We start from the raw sequence: 26,949 nt of genomic DNA on the forward strand, positions 1-26,949 counted from the left end.
AACGGAACTCTGGTGAGTTCAAGAGTAATTCACTCACTAGATAGTAAGTTGTTGCCTCATTTCACTATGCATCAATTCAAATCGAAAGATATTGGTGCTTAAGTACTTTCCTTTCCTTACCCAGGAATTTCTTTTGCTTTTCTGAGCCTTTGTGGGGGATTGTTGGAGTTAAGGCTTGGAAAAGCCTTGGCTCATTTTCTTGTTTGTCCCACATTGCTTGTGGGAGGGAATTTCTTATGTTTATATATTTCCTCCCTCCTTCCATCTATTGAGTTGTGACTAGAGATGCTTTTGTGGTTGGATGATATGTTTGGTTTGGGCTTGCTATCACACACGCGCGCGCGCCGCCCGCCAGGGCCATGGGCCTTGGGCCTTGGGCTTTGGGCTTTGGGGAATAAACTTAACTTAACTAAAGTTTTGGATCCGGGAGCTACGCGTGTGTGGCTGTTGGAATTCTGTAAAGTTTTACCGTTACAGTATTCATGGCAATCCCTAATTATCCGCCCATTGATTTCTGTCTTGATTGCTGTCCGTTTTTGGCTTGATTTTTCCCTATAAAATCAGTGCCATTCTGTTCAGTCAAATACACAAAAAAAAAAAAAAACACTCTTCTTCCTTCTCTTCTCTTTTCTCTTCCTGGGTTTTCGTGCTATTCTCTAAAGCTCAGTTTGCTAGTGGTGGCATTCTTAGCTGCTGTGTAAACCTTGGGGAGCATTCCGGCCAAGTTCGATAAGCACCATTGTCGGGCCGTAATTGCTTTCAAGTCAGTGATCTCCTATCACGGCACAACCTTGAAAGTTATCTATTTCTGCCTTTGCGAAACTCCTGTTCCAACACTATAGAAGGATTAACAACGATCTATTATCATTAGAACCAAAGGAACTTACATCACCCTTACTAACTCATAGCTTTCTTATTCTATTAATTTTAATGACTCACATAACTCAACATATTTAATCACCTTAGTTAACAATCATCAACACCACAACAATAATGATACTCAGGGAACTATTCCCACTAATTTTCAAAAAATAAACTAATTCGACTAACTTAGTTGATATAAACCATTCCATAAATCTAAATGACAATCACTAATCGATTTATTATACAAATTCACGTACAAATTTTATCATGATAATTTTTATTAGTACTTCAATTTATGACATATAACTTAATCTTTTGATAATTTTCAACTATGTCAAGTTCACTGCTTTATACTCTAAACTCAATTTAAATTTTACTCAACTTTATGATATACTTTCATTTATTGGTTTCAGAAACAGATCTGACCATGGATCAACTTGATATCGACCTAATTCGACCTGTGAGAGTCTGTCCCCAGACCTGCCCGAAATCTGACCTGAGATTACACAGACCTGATCGGCACCCTACAAGTTCAGATTCTAACCTGACTACACAGATCTGCATTCAAACCCAAACTTGACCATAACCTAATCAAATATTAACCAAAACCTGACTAAACCCAGTAAACATCCGATTCAACCCAATTTATTTATGATTGACCTCAACTAGAATTTGATTGAACCAGCTAAAGTCATTTAAATATGTTAATTTTTCTTTGTGTAACATTTTTAGTTAGTATATTTTGTCACCAATATATCTCAAACAAATAGTATATTAGAAGATCCACATAACTTAGATTACAAAACAAAAAAAGGAAGTGTATTTTTAAACATATAATATTTTTTGATAAACTATTGTATATTATGTAAGTTAATTATTATATAAACATAGGATTCAACTTCTCACCCACGAATTCATACGGTGGTAGTTTACTAAAAGAATGTTTAAAGATCAAATAAATATTAAAAATTCACCTTTTGATTTTAAATTAAGTAAAAGAAAAGTATTGTATATTATTTGATAATTACAAAATTGAAAAAAATATAAATTGTTTCCTTTCTAGAAAGAGGTTATTTTTTGAGGCTTTATTTATTGTTTTATTTTTGGATAACATGCAAAAAGATTCATACAACAAATTTGAATTTCTAATTTTCCACATAAATATGAAAATGAACAATGATATGTTTTTTAGTCATCAAGACACAAAATAGTATAATTATATCATACTCCACAACAAAATTATATTCGATGTTCAAGATGTGCACAAAGATCAAGAGTTTGATCACACTACCAAATATACAATTTTCCCATGAACAAAAATGTAATTACATTTGCAATTAATTGTTCAGTCAATTTTCATGACAATGTAATGATAGAGCCACCATGAGCAGAACCACGCCAGATTCATAAGATTGTCTACAGCAACCACAACCACATTAACAGCAACACATCGGCAACAGTTTATTGTTGAACAAAGTGCAAAAATAGTCATCACAAAAGTAATTAGAAAAGTAAAAGCAAACTAAAACATAATAGTAAAGCTAAATAAAAGAACCGAAAAATCGAAAAACGAAAACGAAAATGAAAGAACAAACCCAAACGAACCCAAAATTTGAAAATCTAATTTTCGTTCGCGTAAAACGAACCCTCAATTGTAAATTCTAACAGAAATTATATATCCACACACATGTTCACATATAAATCAGAAATGTCAAAAGTTGTAAACGAAGATGAACAAAAAACCATAAAACTGAAAAGAACCGAGAAATTGATAAACGAAAACACAAGAATAAACATAAACGAACCCAAACAATGAAAACAGAAAACCGAAAATTAAAAAAAATTGTTTCATTTTGCGTCGGGTTTCAATTTGTAAAAAATTATTCATCCCAAGATGGATGAACAATCAGATATGTCAAACTCAAACATAATTTCAATTCAGAATCTCAACAATGACCTAGAAATCATTTCTTCCTTCTTCTTCAGGCCATCTTGTTTAGCTTTCTCTCTGATCTGCTGCAACGCGGAGATGATACCTTTGATCTCGCCATAATTATGCCAAATTTCTGCAAAAAATAGAACGGTAACAATACAATAAATCAACCTGCAAATTTGAAACAGAAAAATCTAAAGAATGATGATGAATAAGAGAGAGAAAGTAGAAGCTAGACCTAGAAAGTTCGTTGTTGAGTCTACCGAAAACTCTCCCTTTCGCTTACTGGACTACAGAGCATTATCCTCTTGATTCTTCTTGCCATTATTTTTCGTCGTCTTCTGGACTACATGCTTCGGTGTTAGATGGATTCCTCGACCTTCATTGTTTAACTAGGTTAAAATTCTCGAAGGGTCTTCACATTATGAATGTTGGTGAAGGACCTAATCGATTTTGAAGCTGGGACTGGAAGAGGGAGCGACATTAAACGAGTTTCAGATGTTGTTTTTAGATGCAAGTCGTGTGGTTCACTCAATGAAATTAAAAATTTATACGACTTTGGAGTGTTCAGTGGCATGGAGAATTGGGTGAAGGGTAAAGTTGATAGGAAGTGGTGGTAGATCATAGATTTGCTTCGGGTAAGCACTATTTAGATTTTGGTTTGCAAGCTGAAGATTCTCTTGTAGTTTTGGTTTGAAGAAGAACAAGAAGAATGGTTAGGGTTTTTCTGAGAGATGGTGTTGATTTGAATTGCAAAGAGAGAAACTGAGATTAGGGTTTAGAAAAGTGGCGAAATGAGGGAAATAAAAAAAGAGAGTTTATATAGTATGGATGGTAGGGTTAGATTTGAGGGTTAATCACCTAATCTCAACCGTTGGATTTTGTGAAGGGATAAGATTTTAGAGTAAAGAGTCTAGAGAGTTCTAAGGTTACTAGGTCAGAGAATAAAGAAATGAAGGGCTCAGATTTAATATTGGCTAATCAATGGTCTCAATTCATGATCCTTGATTATTATTTTTTTGACCAATGAGCATTAAGAGTGACCAAGAACATGGATTTCATAATATCAATGGTTGGATGTTTATCTTTCTCAAATCAATGGTTAAGGTTACATATTCTATTTTCTAATTTCTAAATTTATAATTTTAAACTTCTAGTATTGATTTGTTAAGTAATTAGTAATCTACTTAAATTCCTCAACTATTATTAATATTATAAATTAATAAAAATTATAAACTTTAGAAGTTTGATTATTATTTTTAATTTCAAACAAATTGATTCATGTAAATATGATTATGAATGACGTGAAACTGTAAAGGCAAAGTTGTAATAGTGTAATTACCGTAATACTGATACGACGATACGTATAGCAACTTAAAGAGACGAAAAATCAAATAGACTTGACTCCTAAGTCATATGTTACTATTTTATTATCTTTTCAGATCCACATCTGAAACATCAACGATGAAAGTCGATCAATCTAATGATGCTTCAATTATTGTTAATTGTGTAATAATAGCATCGATGATCAAGCCCTATCTTGCATAATCCGTGACACGAAGGATGAAAGATGATATCTTTTGATGGTTTTGATTTATGTCAAAGACAATCAATCTTATGATCATTTGATTTATGTGAACCTTAACATAACGAAATCGATTAATTTAATCTAAAGATGCTTCCATTATTGTGAATCGTGTAATAAAATTGGAATAATCAATCGTGACGTGGTTTTTCTAATATGGATCGTAATAAGATCGCCTCCTATATTACTATAATTTAAAATCAACAAACGAAACATCAACGATCTTGATCTTCCACTAATATGATTGGTAATTTGGTATTAACTATGATCTACTTCATAATTTCAATGTTCCATCCTCTATTGATATGAATATGAATCATATTCATATTTGATTAACGTTGATCATTGTTACTTGTTTAGTTGTTACATGAACGATGAAAGTCGAACAATTTTATAATTACGATGCTTTCATTAATGCCAATCTAATTCTTTAATTCTTACTCTTTTTGTTGTTATAGTGACGCATTGAGACTTGAGAATGAGTAAGTTACTAATTAACTAAATGTTTAAATTTAATAACTCTAATCAATAATCAGTATCTACGGACTTATGCCATAACCCTTATGGTTGTTACTTGACTACTTATGCAATCATGAATAAGAAGAACATGATGGACAATGGACAATGACCCAATAATATAACCATATAAATCCAATTCGAATCCAAAATCCAATCCAATTCGAATTAGTAATTCGGATCGGATTCAAACTGTGTTAGGGTTGAGATTTTTTGAAAAAATGGATTTTCAAATTGGATTGAGGGTAATTGGATCCAAAAATCCAATAGAACCGAATAACAATATGCCTTGTATTATGTATATAGATTGGGCTTAAATACTTAACTGAATTTATTTTAGAAAAGCCCAGTCCATAGCCCAATAAGGATATCAATTTCACCCTTTTCCCTAAAATCCTAACAACACTTACATCCTCATTTCCTAAATCTACTAGGTTGTTGTTATTCTTAATTTATTTCATCGAAAAACTAGAGTTTAAAAAAATAGATTTTCGAATCGGATTCAATCTAGAGTATGAAAATTTAATTTGGACTGGATTGGATCGAATTCAAACTCTAATCGGTTTGGATTCGGATTGGAAAATTGAAATCCAAATTTTGTTCTGACCTGATTGGATTAGGCCCTAATGCAAACCGTACACCAAACTTTTACCCCTAGATTGAATGATGATCATTTGTTTGTCGATTCGAATTCGGATTTCAAGGATTAATTTGAAGACTAGTATGGATGGCATATAAATATGGTCATACTATCAAATTAGACACCGAGAGACTTAAGGAATTTGAATATTGCACACTCGTCTTGGACAAGTGGGAGATTGAAGGAGTTATTTCCTCGACTCTAATGGAATTACTAAATATAACATGGATCGTATTATGGGGATAACAAATTCATTAAATTGGATCGTCTATACGACTTGCTAGATAATGTTGTAGAACTTCATGTTTAGTAAATAATAAAACTATAGCCCAATTAAATGCTTCCTACAAGTTACACTTAATCTGGATCAACAAAATAGAAAGACCTAGAGCCCATGAAAGATTCTAGGGTGGCCGGCCAAAGAGGTGTAAGGGAAGGGGACTCCTAACCTAATTTGTTCCTATAATTAGGTGGGGAGACTAGAAAATAAAGCAGTCAGTTTCTCTCATTATTTTCTCTCTCCTCTTTTCTATCTCCTTTCAAATGCTACGTCATATTAACATTAAGAAAAGAAGAGCAATTCACTACAAGAAAAGCTACATATAGAGGCAATCATAAGTTGCATCTAAATATATGTTTGTAGCCTCTAATGGTGTTTAGAAGCAATTTTCTTGTTGCCTCTAATTAGTCCGTCGCTAATTATAGGTTGCCCCTAATGCCACCCTTTTGAGGCACACAAGTTATGGTGCCTCTAAAGACACTTATGTTTAGAGGAAACCATGTGCATGTCACAAATAATTGGTTGCCCCTAATGCCCCCTTTTTGAGGCACACAAGTCATTGTGTTTATTTAGCCACTTGCATTTTGAGGCAACCACTAGGCAGTCACTAAATATAGGTTGCCTCTAATTCTACCTTTTTGGGGCACACAGTGTTTATTGGTGATAAGACCACTATGTTTTTAGTGGCAACCATAAGTCTGCCTCTAATTGTGAGTTGACTCTATTGCCACTTTTTTGGAGCACACAAATATTGTATCTAAAAGTACTAACGTTTAGAGGCAATTATAATTCTTGCGACAAATTATGAATGAAGGCAACCACTTCTTTTGCCTCTAAATATATTTAGAGGCAATTATATTTTGTAGCCTAAAAAAACCTTTGGGGACATTTTTATTTGTATGCTCCTAATCACAATTAGATGCAACTGTAAAATTTACAAAATAGGTTTTTTGATGCACGAAACTCTCATGATGGCATTTGCATATGCAACCTAATTTATTCATAATTTTTGTTTGGTCTAAAAAGAAGAAATTTATAACATATCAAAGAAATGGAATATATATTAATCAAAGAAAGATATTTCATTCAATCGATAATGAAATCTATACACAATCCAAAATAGTAGGCAAAACAAGCCAAATGTACATCCAAAACGACAAACAAGCCAAAAGAAGCAAAAACAATAGTTTAATCCTAGCAACAAAAGTCTAAACAAAAGCAGACTAATCAATGCATCATGAGTAATAATATATTCAACTCATTCTGCCAGCATCACTTCTTTCAAATTTCCTACGACTGCACATTAAGCATGACGAAATGGACGTGTGGCTTGTCAGCAATATCATGTAAGCAACCAAAATTATCTGCAAAAAAAAACAAAAAAAAAATTTAGCAAATTTAGTTACAAAATGGCTGCACAACATGATTTTGATAACATGAAACCTTCAACAAGTTAAACTAATACTACTTACCATAGTTTCATGTGTCATTTTACTAATAAGTGTTTTGTCACTATTGGTGCGCGTCTCCTCATACAAATCCAACAATCCAAGCCTTACTTTATGGCCTTACTTTATCGCGTTCAAACTGATATCATAAAAACTACATAGCTAAGTAAATATTCAAAAATGAAATTAGAAGTACAATGAAACAATAAGCATTACCATATCTTAGTTACTTGTTCCGTGAACCAAAAAATGTTCCTTTTGAATGAACTTCATATTTCTTTGTCTCAACGACTTCATAGAAAGTTTGCTCATTGAGAGTGTTCACATTCCAAAACCTCTCTTCATTTGGAACAACATCAATTATATTATCAAATGAATGTTAAAAAAAAAAAAACATTTTACCGCTTGAAAATTCATTTGGCTAAAATTCAGCAAGCCGGAACAATTTTTCTTTGTTATATGATGCAAAAGAATTAGGAAGTTATTCATTAGCAACCTTTCACTAATAAATTCACTAACATATCATTTCCAAATTTACAGTGAACCAAATATATCTACTAATAATTCATTCCTAACAATTTATTAATAACTCATTTCCACAATTCATTAACGATCTTACCTGTAATAAACGACAAACCTGCTGCTTTGAAGTTTATGATTTCCTTATTCTGTAATCATTATTCACTAACAATCCATTCCCACAATTACAACAACAATTCTCTAAGAACTTGCTCACTAACAATCATTCACCAATAAATTCAGTAACATATCATTTCCAACTTTACAATAAACCATTCATTCACTAATAATTCATTCCTAACAATCCATTAATAACTCATTTCCATAATATTAACAATCTATCAGCTCAAAATTCTGATTCACCAAAAATTCATTAATCCCAATTTTCAAGATTGTGTACGACTGATCTAGACTTGTAGCCGCAAAACCAAAGCAAACAACAACTAAAATTGGGATTCAATTACAATTGTGAAATCATGAGAGTTTTTTTGGCGAATTTGGGTGGAACAATTAAAATTGGGATTCAATTAAAATTCAGAGATCCAACTAAATAGTTAGAGAAAAAGAAAAAAACCTCAGATCCACAATCACACGGATGGTAGCGGCGGCGGAAGGCTTCGGCGTGGTGGCTCACCATGCGCTAATCAGCAGCGAAGAAGGACGCAAAGTCGAAGAATGACGCAAATCCTTCACCACTCATCACCAGACGAAGATCGAAGTCGAAGAGGCAAAGACGAGATGCCACAAAGCCTTCACCACTTGCTGGTAAGTGGTAAGTGAAGCGAAAAGGAGAGACGAGGTATGAGAGAGATTGACAGAGACATGAGTAGAGGGTCTGAGGGTCTGAGAGAGTGAGAAGAAGAAGCAAGAACGGCGCAAGAGTGAAAGACGCGTTTAGGTTAGCTTAGGCGATTTTGTTTTTCGAATTTTTTTTTTTCAAAAAAAAAAAAACAGGGGTTACACGTGCTACCCCTTCTTACCACGTGGCTCCCCCACTACCTGCTGCTGTTTTTGACTTCTTTTTTAAACTTAGGGCATGTTCTCTTCGGCATAAAACAGCTGAACTGAACTGAACTTATTGTAGCTGAACTGAACTGAACTGAATTGAATTGAATCGAATTGAATTAAATTGAATGTAATAAATATATAAATAATATTTTAAACAATAATAAAATATGAATATTAAATAATAATTATAATGATAAGTAATAATAATGAACGATAATAATAATAGTATTTTGGATATTTTTAAATGATAGTTATAAATAAATAATTTTAATAATCATAAATTATTATTAATAATAATAATAATAATAATAATAATTAATGATAATAATGATAATAATGATAATTAATAATTATTATTTTATATTATTTGTATGAATATATTAATACTTGATGATGATATATAATAACAATAATCTAAAAAGTAAATTAATATTACTATTTTAATAATTAGATTATAATAATATAAAAATATTTAGTAATAAAAATAATGATTGGGTTGGACCGCGAAAATTACATCATAAATCGTCTTGACGCGATTTTATTTGTTTATGGGCTACAAAAAGTGGGTTATTTATTTGTGCTTTGACCTAAACCATATTCCTCCTAATAATAATAGTAATAATAATGAGTAAAGCTATAATAAACAAAATAATATATAGAAACAACAACAACAACAATAATAATAATAATAATAATAATAATAATAATAATAATAATAATAATAATAATAATAATAATAATAATAATAATAATAATAATAATAATAATAATAATGATAAAAATAATAAGAGTAATTAGTAAAATAAATTATACCAACATAATAATAATATTTAACAAAATGGTTATAAAAGAATGGAGCTGAACTGAACTGAACTGAACTGGACTGAACTGGACTGAACTGATTGGAGCTGAACTGAACTGATGGGAGCTGAACTGAACTGAACTGAACTGAACTGAACTGAAAATAAGCTGGGGAGAACAGGCCCTTAAAGCAGAACTTCACATTAATTCTATTTTTTTTAAAAGCAAAAAAATCAGCAATTTTCACCCAAATAAGTTAATTTCGACTAAATTAAATGACTACTCTGTATCAAAGGTCCTCAACTGCTCACTACTCTAAACGAAACAGATGCAGCAATATAAGTTCTAATTTGTGAGAATCGATATAAAAATAAAGAAAAATGATCATTCTACACTACCCATCACAATTTCACATAAATTCAATTAGCACAAAATCTTACAAATGGAAAGTGGAAACAATAGCAGCAAGTTAAGAATGCAGATTTCGTATGCAGCAGTTGTTTTCGTGCAATGGAAAGAAAAAAAGAATGAGAAAATAAAGTTAAAATAGCTTCCAACAAATCAACTAAGTACTAACCTCTCTTTGCAAGAAGTAGATCGAAAAAGATTAGAATTGAAGTAGGAATACGAAAAAATCGAACAATTTCCGTTCAGGTGCCGACTGCCGATTTGCCGATTTGCCGAAGTGAACTAATGAAGTAGCAGGCTGCAACGTGAATCATTGAATGACTGTGGTTTGACAATCTGAGAAGATGAGTGAGGTGAGAGAAGATGTTCTTTGATGATTTAGGGTTTAGAAAATATCAAGCATTATAAGAATGGGCCTGGCCCAATTGTTTAGTTTCATTCTTTCTTTAAATCGTCAAAAAAAATTGTGATTTTAACGATTTGAATAATTTTTTCACAATTTTAGTTGAGATTTTAAACTTTTAAGATTCACATAACAATTTGAATTAGAGGTGATCATGGGCAGGGCTGGGCCATAGCTAAAAAATACGGCCCATTTTGGGCCAAGCAAGCGGGTCGGGTCGGGCCAAAGTTCGGGCACAAATCTTCATGCCCAAACCCGCATATTTAGGGCCAAATAGCGGGATTTTCGGGCCAAAATGGACCGGGACAAAATTTTAACTAAAAACGTCATTTTTGCATATCCCAAACCCACTTTTTTTTTCAAAAAAATCGGGTCGGGCCGAAAAATAGTTCCCAAACCCACACTTTTTTGCGGGTGGGTCGGGCCGTCGGGCCGGGCTCACTTTGATCACCTCTAATTTGAATCGATCAATATATTAGAATTGTAAGATCGCAGGAATTTTCGATTCAAATCGTTGCATGCACATTTAAACGGCGCCACTTTTGTACTTTTATTTTTTTTTGTTATTTCATTATATGAATAACTAATGGTGAGTTCATTTTGTCTGAACTATTCTGATCTAATTTGAAATTTCTTGATCGACTATAGATTTTTTTTATCTGATCTTATCTTTTTTAGAATTATTCTTATTTTATCTAATATGTTCTTAAATTTTTGTTATGATATGAATTTATCTCATTATAGTTGTTTTCATTGTTATAATTTTCCTTATCTGATCTGATCTAAACTGGATTTTTTTCCAGAATTTATCATACCCTATTCTGGATTTTTTTATCTTATCTTATTTGATGCCTTAATTTTTAAAATAAGGGTGTGTTTGATTCGTCTAAAATTTTCTGATCTGATCTAAACTTTTCTTACCATATTTGTTCTGATCTAAATTTTTCTGATCTGCCCACTTTGTTAATTGTACTGGGCTGTTTGCATTCAATTCGATTGAATATTGTACAAATCAATTCTCCTTGTCATTACTTGCCATCAAATTACTATCGCTGCTTCTGAATACTTACATTTTTTGTGGTATGTTCTAGTATTGTTTGTGAATGTTTTATAAATATTGATTGCATTATGAGAGTTTAATTATAGAGTCGATTTTGATTGGCTTTTCTTTTTATTGTGTTATCATTGTCGCTACTTTTTAGAATGTATTAGTTTTTAGAAGTCCTTTAAAAAGAGAGTTTTTCAGTGTTATTTTGTTGCAATGATCTATAATATTTGGAAGCAAAGGAATAATATGATTTGGAACAATTGTAAAGTAATGTTTTGTAAAGTCTAAGGAATAATTGACATTAATGTGTAATTTTACAATCTAAAATCTTTAAAGTAAACAAGATAAATTTCTATATAAAAATTGTAAGCAATCTTCATCCAGGTTCTTCATCTTCTTTGAATCTTCATCCTATCAAACAAATAAAGCAATTAATATCAGTGAACAAATTAGGTGAAAATCGCAACAAAAAAAATAAATTGGATAACAAAATTGAATGAATGAGTCGCTGCTATGTAAACCTAGAAAATCTTGAACAAATCCACAAATCCCACACAAATAATCAACCCAGAAGAAACTAAATTTAACACAAATAATCCCACACAAATTTTACATCAAATTCCCAAAAAAAAAGATTTGAACCAGAAAATTGACCAAAAAAAAAGCGAAATTTAACCCCAAAAAACGAACGAAATTTAAACCAAACATAGAACGAAATTTCAACCAAAAAGAAACGAAATTCAACCCAAATAAAACGAGATTCAACCCAAAAAAACGAAATTCAACCAAAAAAAACGAAATTCAACCCAAAGAAAACGAAATTCAATCCAAAAAGAAAACGAAATTCAACCCAAATCGAACGAACGAAAGTCAGCCCAAAAAAACGAACGAAAATTAAAACAAAATTTACCCAGAAAATTCGAATTAAACAAACAATCACAAACCCCCAATTCGACATACCAAAACAACCAATATTCAACGCCAAATTCGAGATCCCAAAAACCCCAAAATTTAGCAACAAAACCCCCCAAAATTCAACCACAAAACTCCCCAAAATTCAACCACAAAAGCCCAAAATTTAAAGCACCAAACCCTTGAATTTCGATTCAAATTTCAAAAAATTTGAAATAAATTTAACCAAAATAGAAAATCTTACCAAAATTGAAATTCTTTACCACCAAACGAAGTGAGAGACGGTGAAAACAAAGGAGAGAGAAATGAAAAGAGGAGAGAGAGAGACGAAGAGAGGGACACAAGGAGAGGAGAGAGAGACAAAAATGAAGGGTGAATGAAAATGAAATTGAAATGAATATGAAAAGAGGGTCGGTTCAAATTTTAGGTGAAATGTAGTACGCAGGTGGTTTAAAATTTGGGCAAAATTTTTTGGGAACAAACTGCGGTTGAACTACATTGCTATTTGCTAATGTTTGGGCAAAATAATGATGCTTAAAGAAGGCTGATGACATAAAATGCTACTCAACGTGTGTGGAAAGTTGGAAACTTTTTTTAGTGCCTATGTAGTTGTGTTTGTAAAGGCTTGCGAAGAGAATTGCATTGCTAGTGTTTGAATATTGCTATATTGGTGTACTTTCTACTGTTCAATAAGAAATAGTTTGATATTTAGTTGTGGATTTTGTATGAACTTCAATGAATATAAAAACAGTTTTTCATGGCATCATCTAATTATAGAAGTGTGGAAGCTATCTGAGTGCATTTGGGTCCAGATTTTAGCTAAGGAAATGGATGTGTCATTCACCCGATAATATTGTATTATGACTTAACTCATACAACTTTTGCACCTTGTTGTTCCGCTGCAACCACAATTCAAGTTACACTAAAAAATATCTTTAGATGCAACAATAATCTATGTGATGCTGAAAAAAATGGCTATCGAGACAACTAAATTCATATGACGCTAAATACATGCTTTAGAACAACTAACTACAGTTGATGCTAAAAAAATGGCTTTAGAGACAACTTAATTATGTGACGCTAAATACATGGCTTTAGAGTAACTAACTACAGTTGATGCTAAAAAAATGGCTTTAGAGACAACTTAATTCATGTGACGCTAAATAATGGTTTAGTACAACAACTTACAGTTGATGCTAAAAAATGGTTTAGAGACAATTAATTCATGTGATGCTAAAATATGGATTTAGAGACAACCAATATTCATGTGATGCTAAAACAATGATTTTAGAGGCAACCAACATTCATCTGATGCTGAAATGTATCTTTAGAGGCACCAGAATATACTTGACGCTAAACACCATATAATTTAGGGGCAACCGTGTTTATGCAATGCTAAAAGGGGCTTTTAGAGGCAAGTCGGCCAAACAACGTGCCTCTATAACCAAATTTTTTTGTAGTGATTCTTCCTTCCAACTAGCATTAGTGGAGTGTTGATCTGGATTGGTGGGCCAAGTAGAGAAATCACAGTTGCGGTTCCATCTCCGAACCTCGACGAACTTTGTGGAAATCACGCATCAAAGATTAATTCTTAAATTATTATGTGATCCTTGATTGTATGTACATTGTTGGATTATGCTCCAAAACTACTCAAATAGTTTTCCTAATAGTTAGGACTAGTGGCTAATAAGTAGTTAGTGGACTAACAAGTAGTGGTCTACATAATGGTTTACGTAGTGGGATAGCAAGTAGTGGGTTAAATAGTGGACATGTTATTAGTAGTGTTTTGTATGCCTACTATTTAAAGGTTGTTTTGTTTAGTTATTTATGTATGAAAAATATATAAAAATGTAGTCTTTCATATTCTCTTCATGTTTCTCTTTTTTCTCCTCTAAAAATTCTACATGGTATCAAGAGCATCAGGTTAGATAGAAAAAAAGTAGAGAGAAATGAAGAAGAAAAAAAAAAGGGGAGAGAAAAAGTGTTAAAGAAAAAAATTTAAAAAAAAATATGAGAAAATTTATGAGTGTTTTATGTGTTTAACCATGGCAAGTAATGGTTTTACTTAGATGTGTGAATGAGTTCCTTTTTAGTCTATGAAATTATTTTTGGTTACTATAAAAAAAAAGAGGGAGTAAATATTTAGGGTGATGGGACAACCTTCACAAGAAAATCAAATAATTGGCAATCTGATAATGGTGGAAGTCCGTAGTCAATGCAGACACGGATTTGGGAATTTTAGTAGTGGACACTAGTACAATAAATGATATTTGCTGCGGTGATTAACTGGCCTATTGCAGCGGTTTGGGCCGCGCAGCAATTAAGGGCGCAGCAATAGGTAATTAATATATTGCTGCGGTTTTAAACTGCAGCAATATTTGAACATATTGCTGCGGTTTTACCTGTAAAACCGCAGCAATATATTTATTTTATATATTAGCAAAATTGAGTATATTGCTGCGGTTTTTAAGGAAAACCGCAGCAATATACTCCATTAGGTCCAAAAAAAAAAAAAATTTCATTTTGCCATGAAATTCGAAATCGAACAAAATTCAGAAAAATAGCCAAAAATTTTAAACTTTCATCAAAATCTAGCTACAAAACGAAAAAAAATTGAAGACAAACTTAAAATTACATCATAAAAACTTAACATTAATTCTAACACATAAACAAAAAAAAAATAAAGAGACAAACTTATATTACATCAGAACAAAAGGAAAAAAAAACAGATCTGAAATAATTAAAAAAAAAAACTGATGTGAAATAATAATAAAAACGAAAAAAAAATACAATTGAAAAACGAAAAAAATAATCTGAAAAACAAACAAAATAAAAATGAACAGACGCGCGACAAAACGAGTCTTCGATCATCAATCTTCGAGACTCGGTCTTCAATCTTCAAGTCTTCCATCTTCAAGCCTCGATCTTGGAGTCCTCGATCTTGGAGTCTTCCATCTTCAAGCCTCGATCTTCGTAGGAATCAGGGCGCGCGACAAAACGAACAGACGCGCGAACGAACAGCCGACGAAAAACAAACGAACAGCCGACGAAGAGAAAGCAGACGCGCGACGAAGAAGGAAGAACAACCGACGAAGAACAGCCACGAAGAACAGATCTGTTTTCAGATCGATTCTTCTGAACAACCGACGAAGAACTCGAGACGTTGCGCCTCTCCGTAGTAATCTGGGCGATTTTCCGACGAAATCTGGCGGAAACGACGAGGGAAAAAAGAGATAGGAAGAGAGAGAGAGAGGAAGAGAGAGAGGAGATGAGGGAGGAGAGGTACTGATGAGATGAAGAGAGAGAATATGAGGGGGAGGAGAAGAGGCGTGAGATTGATAGAGGAGGAGAGAGTGTGAGAACATTTAGGGTTTAATTTAGGCGTGAAGAGTGGGGTGGATTATTTTATTATTAATTTTAAACGCCTATTGCTGCGGTTTTTTGTAGGAACCGCAGCGATAGGTTCAAATAATATTTTTTTTATATTATTTCAATATATTGTTGCGGTTTTTATCAGAAATCGCAGCAATATATCTGGTCAAATAATCAAAAAATCTCAAAAAATTTCCGTTGAAACCATATTGCTGCGGTTTTCGGCCGAAACCGCAGCAATATGGTTATTTTATATTTTTCTTTTTTTTAACGTGATATATTGCTGCGTAGGGGTAAAACCGCAGCAAATAGCATTTAATCTACTAGTGGGATGTGGTCAAATTTACAAGACTATGTCGAAGAGAGTTTATGGAGAGAAGTGCTCCACTCAATCGTTGAAGGTTGATGAGAAGTCCATCAACAAATTTGAAGATGGTAATGAGAAGTGCATTACATTAGGAAGATAAGTGCTTCTATGTTAATGGGGAGAAGTGCTCCATGAAGATTAAGAAAAAAAAATTTGAAAGTCCATCATCCGGGAAGAATTACGAACAAGCAAGATTGTGATACAATGTTTAATGTTGGCTCTTAGAAATTTTGGAACAAGGGGGTGTGTTGGATTATGCTCCAAAACTACTCAAATAGTTTTCCTAATAGTTAGGACTAGTGGCTAATAAGTAGTTAGTGGACTAACAAGTAGTGGTCTACATAATGGTTTACGTAGTGGGATAGCAAGTAGTGAGTTAAGTAGTGGACATGTTATTAGTAGAGTTTTGTATGCCTATTTAAAGATGGTTTTGTTTAGTTATTGGAAAAATTGATTCTAATAATCCAACCTTTGGGCACTTCGCTCAAAATAATCCGACCTTTTGATTATTTAATAATCTAACCTTTTAGGACAATTTGCAAATAATGCACCGTGACCTGTTGAAACAGGTAGGTGACCATTAAAATAGGTTAATTGCACACATGTCTTGCTCTAATTTGTTGTGATCTAATTAATCCATGTTAATCTTAATTAAGATAACCAAAAAACACCCCACCCTCACCACCACCACTGCCACTCCCAATAACTCCCATTTCTCACCACCACCACTGCCAACAACCCCCCCCCCCACCACCACCATCATACAACCGCAGTACCAACCACCACTGCCAACCGCATTTCACCCACACCACCACCACTGCCAACCGCATTTCGCCCACACCACCACCATTGCCAATAACCCCCATTTCACCCCACCCCAAACACCACCACCACCACACAATCGCAGTACCTCACATCACACCACCAAACAACACCCTACCCCACCCCACCACCACCACTGCTAACAACCCCCATTTCACCTACACCACCACCACACAATCGCAGTACCAACCACCACAAAACCTTTTGCACAATCTGCCCCACCACCCCAATTCAAAATTCCAAGATGGGAGGCGTGGCATCAGTAAGAAGAAGAGAGAGATAGAGATTCGAAGGGGGGGAGGTGCTGCTGCGGGATTCGAAGGGGGATGTGGGGGAGCGGGAGGGGATTCAAAGGGGATGCGGGGCGGGGGAGAGGGAGGGGGATGCAGGTGAGCGGGATAGGGAGGCGCTGCTGCGGGGGAGGGGGCTAGTGGGGTGGGGTGGGGGGTGCTCAAAGTAGGGGTAGAGGGCAGGGGAGGGGGCAGGGTGCTCACAGTGGGGGTCGGGAAGGGAAGTGGAAGGGAGGGGTGCTAACAGTGGGGGTCAGGGAGGGGAGGGGGTGGGTGAAGTGATGAGTAAAGGGTGGTAAGGGGGAAGAAGAGAGATAGGGAGGGAGGGGTTAGAGAAAAAAATATATGGAAAAAAAAATTAATTTTACAACTTCAACAGGTTACCAGTTTCATGGATCATTATGAGCAAATACAACTAAAAGGTCGGATTATTAAATAATAATCAAAAGGTTGGATTATTTTGAGCGAACGGCTCAAAGGTTGGATTATTAGAATCAATTTTTCCTTAGTTATTTATGTATGAAAAATATATAAAAACGTAGTCTTTCAGATTCTCTTCATGTTTCCCTTTTTTCTCCTCTAAAAATTCAACATACATGAGATCTTGTTTTAAGTGCTTATGAATATGATTCATAAAATTCCGCTTATAAAACTTATAATCCTAATTCCTACATAAACCTAACTCAAATAATCCGTTCACCAGTTCCACAGTTTATTTCCATTTCCAGTTCACTACCGATGTGCCGTTAAACAATGATTTTGCCATCTGCTGCTTGACAATAATGTAATTGCTTTTCCAAAAGCAGATGTTTCGTATAATGTAAAAGCTGTTTTAAAGTCATTGTCATTTTATCCACAAAGATTAATAATAAACCAAAGAAATGGACATACAATACCAAATCTAAAGAAAAATAACATAAACAGCCAAATGCAATTCTTCACAATTATTCACAATATCAAGTGTAGTAACTATTGCTTTAGTTTATGGCTGCTCAAATTATGCAGTATATGGCCAATCAGAAAGTATTTTCCCTTCCTGCCCTCAGATTATAAGTCAGGATTTTCTATTTCTGCACTGAATATGCTTTAATCAGCTGAGGCCGTCACCGAGACATAAAGGCAGATACAGCAACTATAAAATGACAACCTGAAATGCTCGAGAAGGGATAAAGTTGTTGCATTAGGACATAAAGATGCAGCCTTAATTATGATTTGATGCTTCTATACGACATCATCCACTCTTAAATTCTCGAGATATTTCTTGATGTTCAACTAGCAATCAAATGCGCGGAGTCGTAACAACATGTAGTAGAACAGGAAGGGATACTTCAGATGCATCATGAGATCACCAAATTAACCTCGCCTCCAGTTGCATTAGGCACTCCAATACTTGTCAGGGAACATTCTGGAACAGCAATGATGTAATTGAAATATTGTTTAACTTAAGGAATAGGACGCCCCAGCAAATGAGTATCGAGATGAGACGGATGCAGGTGCAGGCTCAGATTGATCATCACCATGACTCTGGTTGTAAGATAGGTCATGGGAAGCATATGCTGGATACAGCCCTTCACTAGAAACCCTTCTTGGTATACTAAGATCAGCAGTGAAACTTGCAGACCGCAGATCACTACGATAGGCCTCAGTCGCTGTCAACTGAGAGTATGTATGAGTAGCACCCCCTAATCTTGTTAAACTAGAGAACGGATCAGATGAGGTCACATTGTAATTTTGGGTTTGGTATTGATTCTCTCGATAACCATCCGACTCATTACTTGGCCTTCTTGTGGCATTTAATGATGGTGCATGCTCGCTTCGACCTCGCAGACCATACTTTCGATACTCATTTTCACTAAAAAACAGCGGCTCAGATCCAACTCCCGGATCACGCAATGAGGAAAAAGGCCCATATACTGAGTCAGGCTTCCCAAACCTCTCCTCCTGTGTGTAGGATATATCCCTATACGTTATGGAAGGATTCCTGAATACTTGCTCCTGTGTAGCTGGTGCCTCCTTGTATATCAAAGTAGGGCTCCTGAAAACTTGCTGCCTCTCTTGATTAGTTCCATAAGACTCCTGAACTGAAATGTAGGGAGTAGTATCCAGCCTCAAACCACGTAATTCTGGTCGAAGGCCATGACTGCGATATTCCTCCTCAGTGACAAAAAGTGGATCAGATAATGTAGGTCGCAGGGCACAATGGTCCTTTTGATGAGACTGACGAACAGGACGAAATAAAGATTGCAGTTTCTTCACCTGCAAATGATGAGCATGTGATCCAATACATTGTTAGAAGCATTTAGCTTAAAACTCCGTATGTAAAAGTAATAACTCACTGCGAAGAGACCCTTTTATCATCTGACACAGATGCGATAAGGTGACTCATAATAATTAAATTAGTCGATCTTTTTCAGTGCTGAGTCTGGCTTTTCCATCGTTGTCTTGAGGCCCTCTCCTTTCTCTCACCCTCCTCTGTTATCTCTCCCCAACTTTCTCCCTTCATGTCATTGACTTAGTGTGTGAACCTAATTCCCCAACTGTTTTACCATCTAATATCCCAAATCTACACATATACATAGAATCCAAGGCAAAAACATGTCATGATGCTACATGTAGTTCCCCTTTCCCCACACAATCAAATGAGATATATTAAATAATACAAATGTGTGTGGTAAGACTCGAAACAATAACCTCTTATTTGAAATACAAATGCATTAACCAACTAATATTTGTCTTCTTAAAACAATTAAATACAAATGTATATATTAATATTCATTAATCTAATGCTGATAATAGTCTGTCCTACCTTTCAGTACTCTTACATTTTTTTTAAAAGAAAAAACTCTTAAATTTTTATAACCTCCCTAATTAGCACCAATATACACTATTTAATTGGAGCGGATATATTCTTACACATCAATCTAAATTTCAAAAACAAGATTGTATTAAAATCTTTTTAATTTATTATATATTTATGTATATGTACTCTCTTAAAGCTTAGGGTTATATTGATCTATAATGCATATTATAATTTACTATGTGAAGAAATTAAAAGGAACTTAAAAATTATTTCACGAGCACAATCCAATACCTATTACTCTTTTTCCACTTCTTTCAATTATTTGATTTAACGCTTTAGATTCACATTGGTAAATGATCCGAGACATCGCCTGAATCAACAACTAGTTGTGTGCTAAAAGAAATTAACGAATAGTAAGTTCTTTCACATTATCCAATATAACCATTTCTTTTCCCTAACAGTATCTTAAAATTATGCATTTTGTTGTTTCCCATCGGGGTCCCCATTATGCTACCAGCCTTGCCTATGTGCAAAATATGTTCAAAACTAGTTTGCCGACTAGTAAATGCGACATTGAGATTGTTCATATTTCAAATGTCTCTTTAGATTGTTGCTTACCATCCATAATAGATCTACTCCTCCAAAAGGCTTCTCACTAATGTTCCTAACAATGTGTATGATTGTTTTACGAAGGATTACCAATCAAAATGTACAGCCATTCGAGTTCCACTTTCAGCCCAAGGGAAAAGAAGACAACTAAATTCTTACTTGTTTGGAAGTTAGCTCAGTCTTGAATTTGTGGGTTCTTTCATCATAATTTTCCTTAATTGCCTTCTTCAAAACACTTTCTGGGAGAGGCAAACAGTCTTCAAATATTTTGAAGCGCACCTGAAAACCGCCATCAATATCAATACAAAGAAAGGGAGAAGTACTTAGCAAAACAAAAAACCATACATGAGATGATCCACCTGCGCAGGGAAAGCCCCACCAAAAGCAGCAGACTCAAGTTTTAAACCCCCAGCGCAAGATGCTTCAAAGATTCCATACAAAAGCTTGAGATCAAAATCATAAAGAAAGAGCTTTAAACCAGGCTTTATACCAAGCACAACCTCCATTTTGCTGGCAGGGAGAGCCATGATTTTGTAATGAAAACAATCAGATTTTGTCTTTGCACTGCACATGAAGATCAATCCACCAAGTTTTCTGTCAGAATTTGGAGCCTCAGCTGTTCTTCGTTCACCCCTCTTATTTGCATTCTTTGTATCATTGTTCCCCTTGCAAAAAAATTTCTCTTTCCCAATTTCACTAGTATTTAGATTGCTTGTTTTACTCGCTTCGGCAGTTGTCTTGTTCTTATTCTCATTTGGGACTTGACTCCCTGAGACACCTTCTGCATCTTTTGCTTTCTTCAACTTCCGTCTCATCGATTTTTTCATCTGTTTTCCTTTGAGCTTCAAAGCATACCTTTCAGAGGTTGGGAGTTGAGCAGAGTGGAACCTTTTAGAATTCTTACCACTCTTCTGCACCATTATCTTTTTTTCTTGCTAACTGAACATCCCAATTAGTGAAACCTTTCAGAATTAGTCAGCTCATTTAGTTTAACAAATCAATGAGCTTTTTAAATTTCAAAGAATATATATACAGAAAATCAATTGGTAATAGACTTTTAACAAACTATTGAAATTGCAATTTTCAGGTTTCCAAGACGAGCACCAGTTTAGTTTCTTTCTCAAATTCACTAGCAAAAGACTAAACAAAAACCATATTTGTTCCTCGCATATGATTAAAACTTCATAACTGTCCACCAAAAATAGTAATAACTTTCGCACAATTAACCTTGCATCATTTTAGAAGCATACCTAAACAGAAAAAAAGTCTTCCACTAAATCGGATGATCACCGGAAAAGAGAGCCTATGTGACCAACAAATTATACTGCTAAGGTGGCTGATTCGTAATACATAGACCCTATCATTCTAGCAAAAAAAAAAAACCATGAACAATTTGAAACCACAATATCACAAGAAAATTGTTGAATACATGGATCAATGCACCACCGAACTACAACACTACTTTAAAACATCGTTGAATAACATACCCGGAAGGTTTCTATATTAAAAAAAGATTCAATGTAAAGACAAATTTTAATGGAACCTTCCAAAAAATTCAACGTTACCATACTACCATGACAGGACAGGAATTTCCTTTGAAGCCATTCTGGAGTTGAAATCTCCGGATGATTCCATCAGAAATTCCAGATGATCCTGCCATGGTTCCACTAGAAAGTATTGGACATTGATGAGCATAATAGTTGTTGATATTGAAGTGTTAATGAGACAACACATGAAGGCCTTTTGAGATAACCAATCATGATGCTGATTGTTCAAAGTCCAGCAACTGATGGTTGTTTTAATTCATTTGCAAATCAATTTTCTTTGTTGTGCTTCTACAGTTTTCTGGCATTTGGAAATTTTGGGAACTTTGACATCCTATGTTCTTTTCAGTTGAACCATTTCCTTTTATGGGTAATTTTTTTTTAGTTGTACCATTTCCTATTATAATAAATTTTCATTTATGTCCAATTTCACTCTCTTTCCTCTTTACTTGTTTTTTGTGCCCAAACCAAATGGTGCAACTAAAAAAATAGAGGAAGAATATAATCACGAATCATGTATAACGGACTGTGTTTAATTGTGATAGTTATTTTTGCAATCTTGTTTTCATCAAACAAAAAGCTTCTTAGCCAGGTTATAGATCCACAAGTGGGTGGTAGAAGGGGGCAGCGGTGGTGGTTTAAAAGAGAATATAGAGGATTGATGGATGCAGGCAAGTGTGAAGTGAAATTGTGGAGTGGGGATATGCATTTTAGACAATTAATTCATTAACAACAATGGGCACTACTTAGCATCACACTTCAGAAACTCCGATTGAGTCTTATAAAACAACATACAAATCAAAACTGTTTATATATGGGCACATTATCCTAGTCAAATACAATCAGGCCTTGAGTTTTAACATTGGCAATCAACGAGCTCGAATCAAGCAAGGCCACAAGCAACAGTCCAACCTTACTGTTTGTCAGCTAATGTAGTCAAACGCATACTTGGATCCTCCTAAATTAGAGACAATTTACAACTGTTTATATATGCATAGCCTCGCCAATGCCACCAAACAAATATTCCATACATCAGGCTTTTAGCAACCATTTCCGTCCAAAACAATTCATATATGTATAGCTCGTAATTTGTGGACATATATTATGTAAATTGTAAAACTGTTGTCAGCCACATATCTCAAGTATCAAATCCGAGCATTCTCAAACTTACCAATGAAAATAAAGAGAGATAAATTCCGAAATTTGCCCAAAATATGAGTAGATACAAATGTTAAATCCTAAAATTTAATATTAAAACTACTCCACAACAAACCTTGAAACTTTTTGGAGAATTCAAGTTTCTAGTATAGTTGATGGTTGAAAAATGTCTAATTTGTCCGCAGTCTACTTCTCGCAATCTTCTTATCTGTTCATCGAATTTGGAGAAGGCAATTTGATACTGGAAATCTGAAACTGTGCGATAATTGTTCAACTTTTTAGATTGAAAGCTGAAATTGATGAACCGAGAAAGAGAGTTGAAGATTGTAATCGAGGGTTAGGGTTAGAGATTCAATTTTTATGGTGGGTTTTCCTCTTCTCTTTTTATATTATTTTATTTTATTTAATTGTCTTCTTCTTCATGTACGGGATTTTATTTGTTTCAACTAGTTATTAGGCCCGGGCTATGCTCCGGGTAAGGAAAATTTTCATTCTTTAATATTATATACTTTAAGATGATAACACTAAATATTATTTGGTCTAGTGGTTAAGACTTTAGTATATGTTCTTGAGGTCCCGGGATCAAATCATATGCTATGCAATTTCTAACTTTTTTTATTGTTGTGAATTACATGGAGTAAACCCCCCTTAGGGAGAGCGCCACGTGGCACCGTTCCTTCTTTAGGTACGCCTTTTAATATATTAGTATAGATATCCTCAAAGTTGGGTCCGCTATGATATAAATTGAAGTTCAGACTTTTCAAAGTGAATCGAACATAATAAAAGAACGGTTATGAAGTCAAAAAGTGAATATAATGTATTTAATACTTCTTCCGTTTAAGTGAAACATAGGAATTGGGCACGAGATTTAATAAACATTATTTTTAAAGGCCAAAAAATCATAAATACCCTTTATATTAGTGAAAGGAGGAGAGAGAAAATCACATCCATATTGAACATCATGAAAAACAGAACCCCAAATTAAAGTGGTGGGAAATGATGTGGCGCTATTTTTTTGGCTTCTTCCTTCCACTTTCTTTTCACATTTCAAAAGTTACCTTTAGTTAACATTTTTAAAAGTCAACTGCCTGACAGCAGCTCCCTTTACAAAAAAATTTATCCTAAAAATTAATTTACACATTCCACTTAGTCTTCTCTTTAAAATTTATAGCTGAAGAGAATTTACAAAAGTTCAGCTATTTAGCAACGTGGCAGCAAAAGCACATTTCAGAGCAACCAAAATTCAATTCCATGGATGAACAAATAGCTGTAGAAGAGCTCATTCAACTGCAAGAATATTTCTCCTTGTACCCGGAAGATGATGATATTGATTCAGGCATGGAGGTATGCTTCTCATCTGAATCTGAAAGTGAAAATGAAGAGGATATATTAAACTCAGAAAATAGGACTAATGTCATTAATTTTGACAGAGAGGGAAACAAAAAATATTTAACAAATGACCAAAGGAAATTCTTAGTTGATAGGTTGTTAATGAGGTGAACTGAGGTGTTTACCTAAGGAGCCATGAAGACAATTGTGAAGAATACAATGTTACTAGGGTCACACTTTGGAGATTGTGGTCAACAGTCAAGTCACAGTTGCAACAAGGTTAGTAGTTGATGTTAACAACAAAAAAAAAGGAAGGGCAGGGAGGAAACCGAAAGAATGGATTCAGAAAAAATCAAGGCAATCCCAATTGAAAAACGAACAACTATAAGAGCTTTAGCCAATGCACTTGAGGTTGGAATTTCTGTTGTCTATAGACTAATGAAATCAGGCAAGTTAAGAGCACATACAAGTAGTATTAAGCCATCACTTTCAGATAAGCATAAGATAAATAGGCTTCGCTTTATACTTGGCCAAATAATTCGAAGAACTGTTGATTCATTACCTAGATTTTCATGTATGTATAATGTCATACAATAGATGAGAAGTGGTTTTATATGAGCAAACAAACTCAAAGTTCTATCTTTTCCATGGAAGAAGAACCTTCGAGCATGTCAAAACAAAAGTTTATTCCAAAATTATGTTCGTTGTAGCTAGGCCAATTATTGCTGAAAATGGGGTCATGATATGGGATGGGAAGATTGGAATATTTGCTTTCCTCAGATTCAGTATGCAAAAAGAAATTCATGCAACGAGGATGCGGGGACAGCAGAAACTAAAGCAATTCAGAGAATAACTAAAGAGGTTATCAGATCAAAGCTCATTAATGAAGTGTTTCCCGCTATAAGGGTAAAATGGCTAGCAGGTTCACCGTTCATGCAAGGAAATTTGTATCCAACAAGACAATGCAAGGCCCCATATCAATGTCAATGATGCAGAATTCAATGAAGCTGCAACAAAGGATGGGTTTCATATCAGATTAACATGTCAGCCAGCCCAAAGCCCAGATTTAAACATAGATTTGGGTTTTTTTGCAGCAATCCAATCATTGCAATACAAAGCTTTTCCTTCTAATGTAGATGAACTTGTGAAGGCAGTTGAAGATGCATTCAATGCTTTTGAACAAAAATCACTAAGCTACACATGGTTGCATTACAAGTATATTATGCTAAATGGTAAATTTTTCATAAATCTACATACTAGGATAATGTACATATATTGACTTGTAAATTGTAATACATCTCTTGTAGTATAAATATGTTTTTTGCCATAAGAAGCAATGCACAATTTTGAGAAGAAAGAATCACTTCTCTCTTATTCTCACTCAATAAATCTTTCTGTTATCCTTGTTTCATAACAGCACGAGTTTGCTACCCAAAAAAAAAGATTGTGTTTCAAGTTCTAAATTTTTTCTCCAAGTCCAACTCTTTACTATCCAAACATGGATCAACAAAGTAACGGGATTAACATTGTTTTGCAGAATGTCTTTATCTCAGGGGTTTTATTTTTGGATAGAGCGAACTAATGTGTCATTCACTACCAACCCAACGAGGGGATCTGTAAGACAGCCCCGATCCAGTAACCTTAACGATGGTACAAATACTCATAATAGAGAAAATCCACAAACCCCTATTCCCAACACCAATAATAACCCCCCTATACAACCAACTGGAAATCAACCCCCACCAAGTAATAAAAGAGATAGAGATGAGCCGGAAGAAACTAGTAGAAAACGTCATCATGCCGCTAACCCAGAAAATAAATAATTTGATAATAACGCCACCTTCATGGAGGGCAAGCACATTTTATTAACGTTATTTATTTATTTTTCTCTTGAACCGCCTATGTGGACAAGTTAATTTTTTATGGAATCGCCGCCTGTATGGACAGCCTAGCGAAGTGATAAAGTTATTATCTCTTATATATGCGATAATGTTATATGTATGCAGGAACAAGCATTCATAACACTATTATATATAATTGTCTCTAATCTTCTATTATTTTTGCATTTGTAGTATAATATAACATGCTCTAATATATATTTGTCAATCATAAAATTTTATTGCATTGTATATTTTTAACTGTAGATGAACTACAAAGTTAGGGATAACTCTCTATAAAAACGAATTACACATCCCCATTTTTACCACACATCCCTTATCTTCTTCTAATTTTTTTTTCTAAACTCACAAAAATAAAATTCTATCTCTTCTCCTCAACCCTCCGGCCACCATGT

The 26,949-nt window shown here is 34.2% G+C and overlaps 1 protein-coding gene across 2 annotated transcripts; it reads right to left on the minus strand.

Moving 5' to 3' along the window:
• Window positions 1–18,104: 18,104 nt before the first annotated feature.
• On the minus strand, window positions 18,105–23,756 carry LOC104885471 (hypothetical protein). Of its 2 annotated transcripts, none has more exons than XM_010670160.4 (4): window positions 23,443–23,756; window positions 20,985–21,564; window positions 20,785–20,904; window positions 18,105–19,472 (listed from the first exon to the last, which is right to left on the minus strand). In XM_010670160.4, exons 2-4 carry the CDS (start codon window positions 21,543–21,545, stop codon window positions 18,654–18,656), a joined length of 1,500 nt encoding a protein of 499 aa, XP_010668462.2. In that variant the 5' UTR covers window positions 21,546–21,564; window positions 23,443–23,756; the 3' UTR covers window positions 18,105–18,653. The 2 variants fall into 2 exon arrangements, with proteins under 2 accessions (XP_010668462.2, XP_010668463.2); XM_010670161.4 differs by having other exon boundaries at window positions 20,985–21,587.
• Between the last annotated feature and the right edge of the window lie 3,193 nt (window positions 23,757–26,949).

The sequence above is a fragment of the Beta vulgaris genome, chromosome 7 (genome assembly GCF_026745355.1).
Source record: "Beta vulgaris subsp. vulgaris cultivar EL10 chromosome 7, EL10.2, whole genome shotgun sequence".
In the NCBI taxonomy this organism is placed as follows: Eukaryota; Viridiplantae; Streptophyta; class Magnoliopsida; order Caryophyllales; family Amaranthaceae; genus Beta; species Beta vulgaris.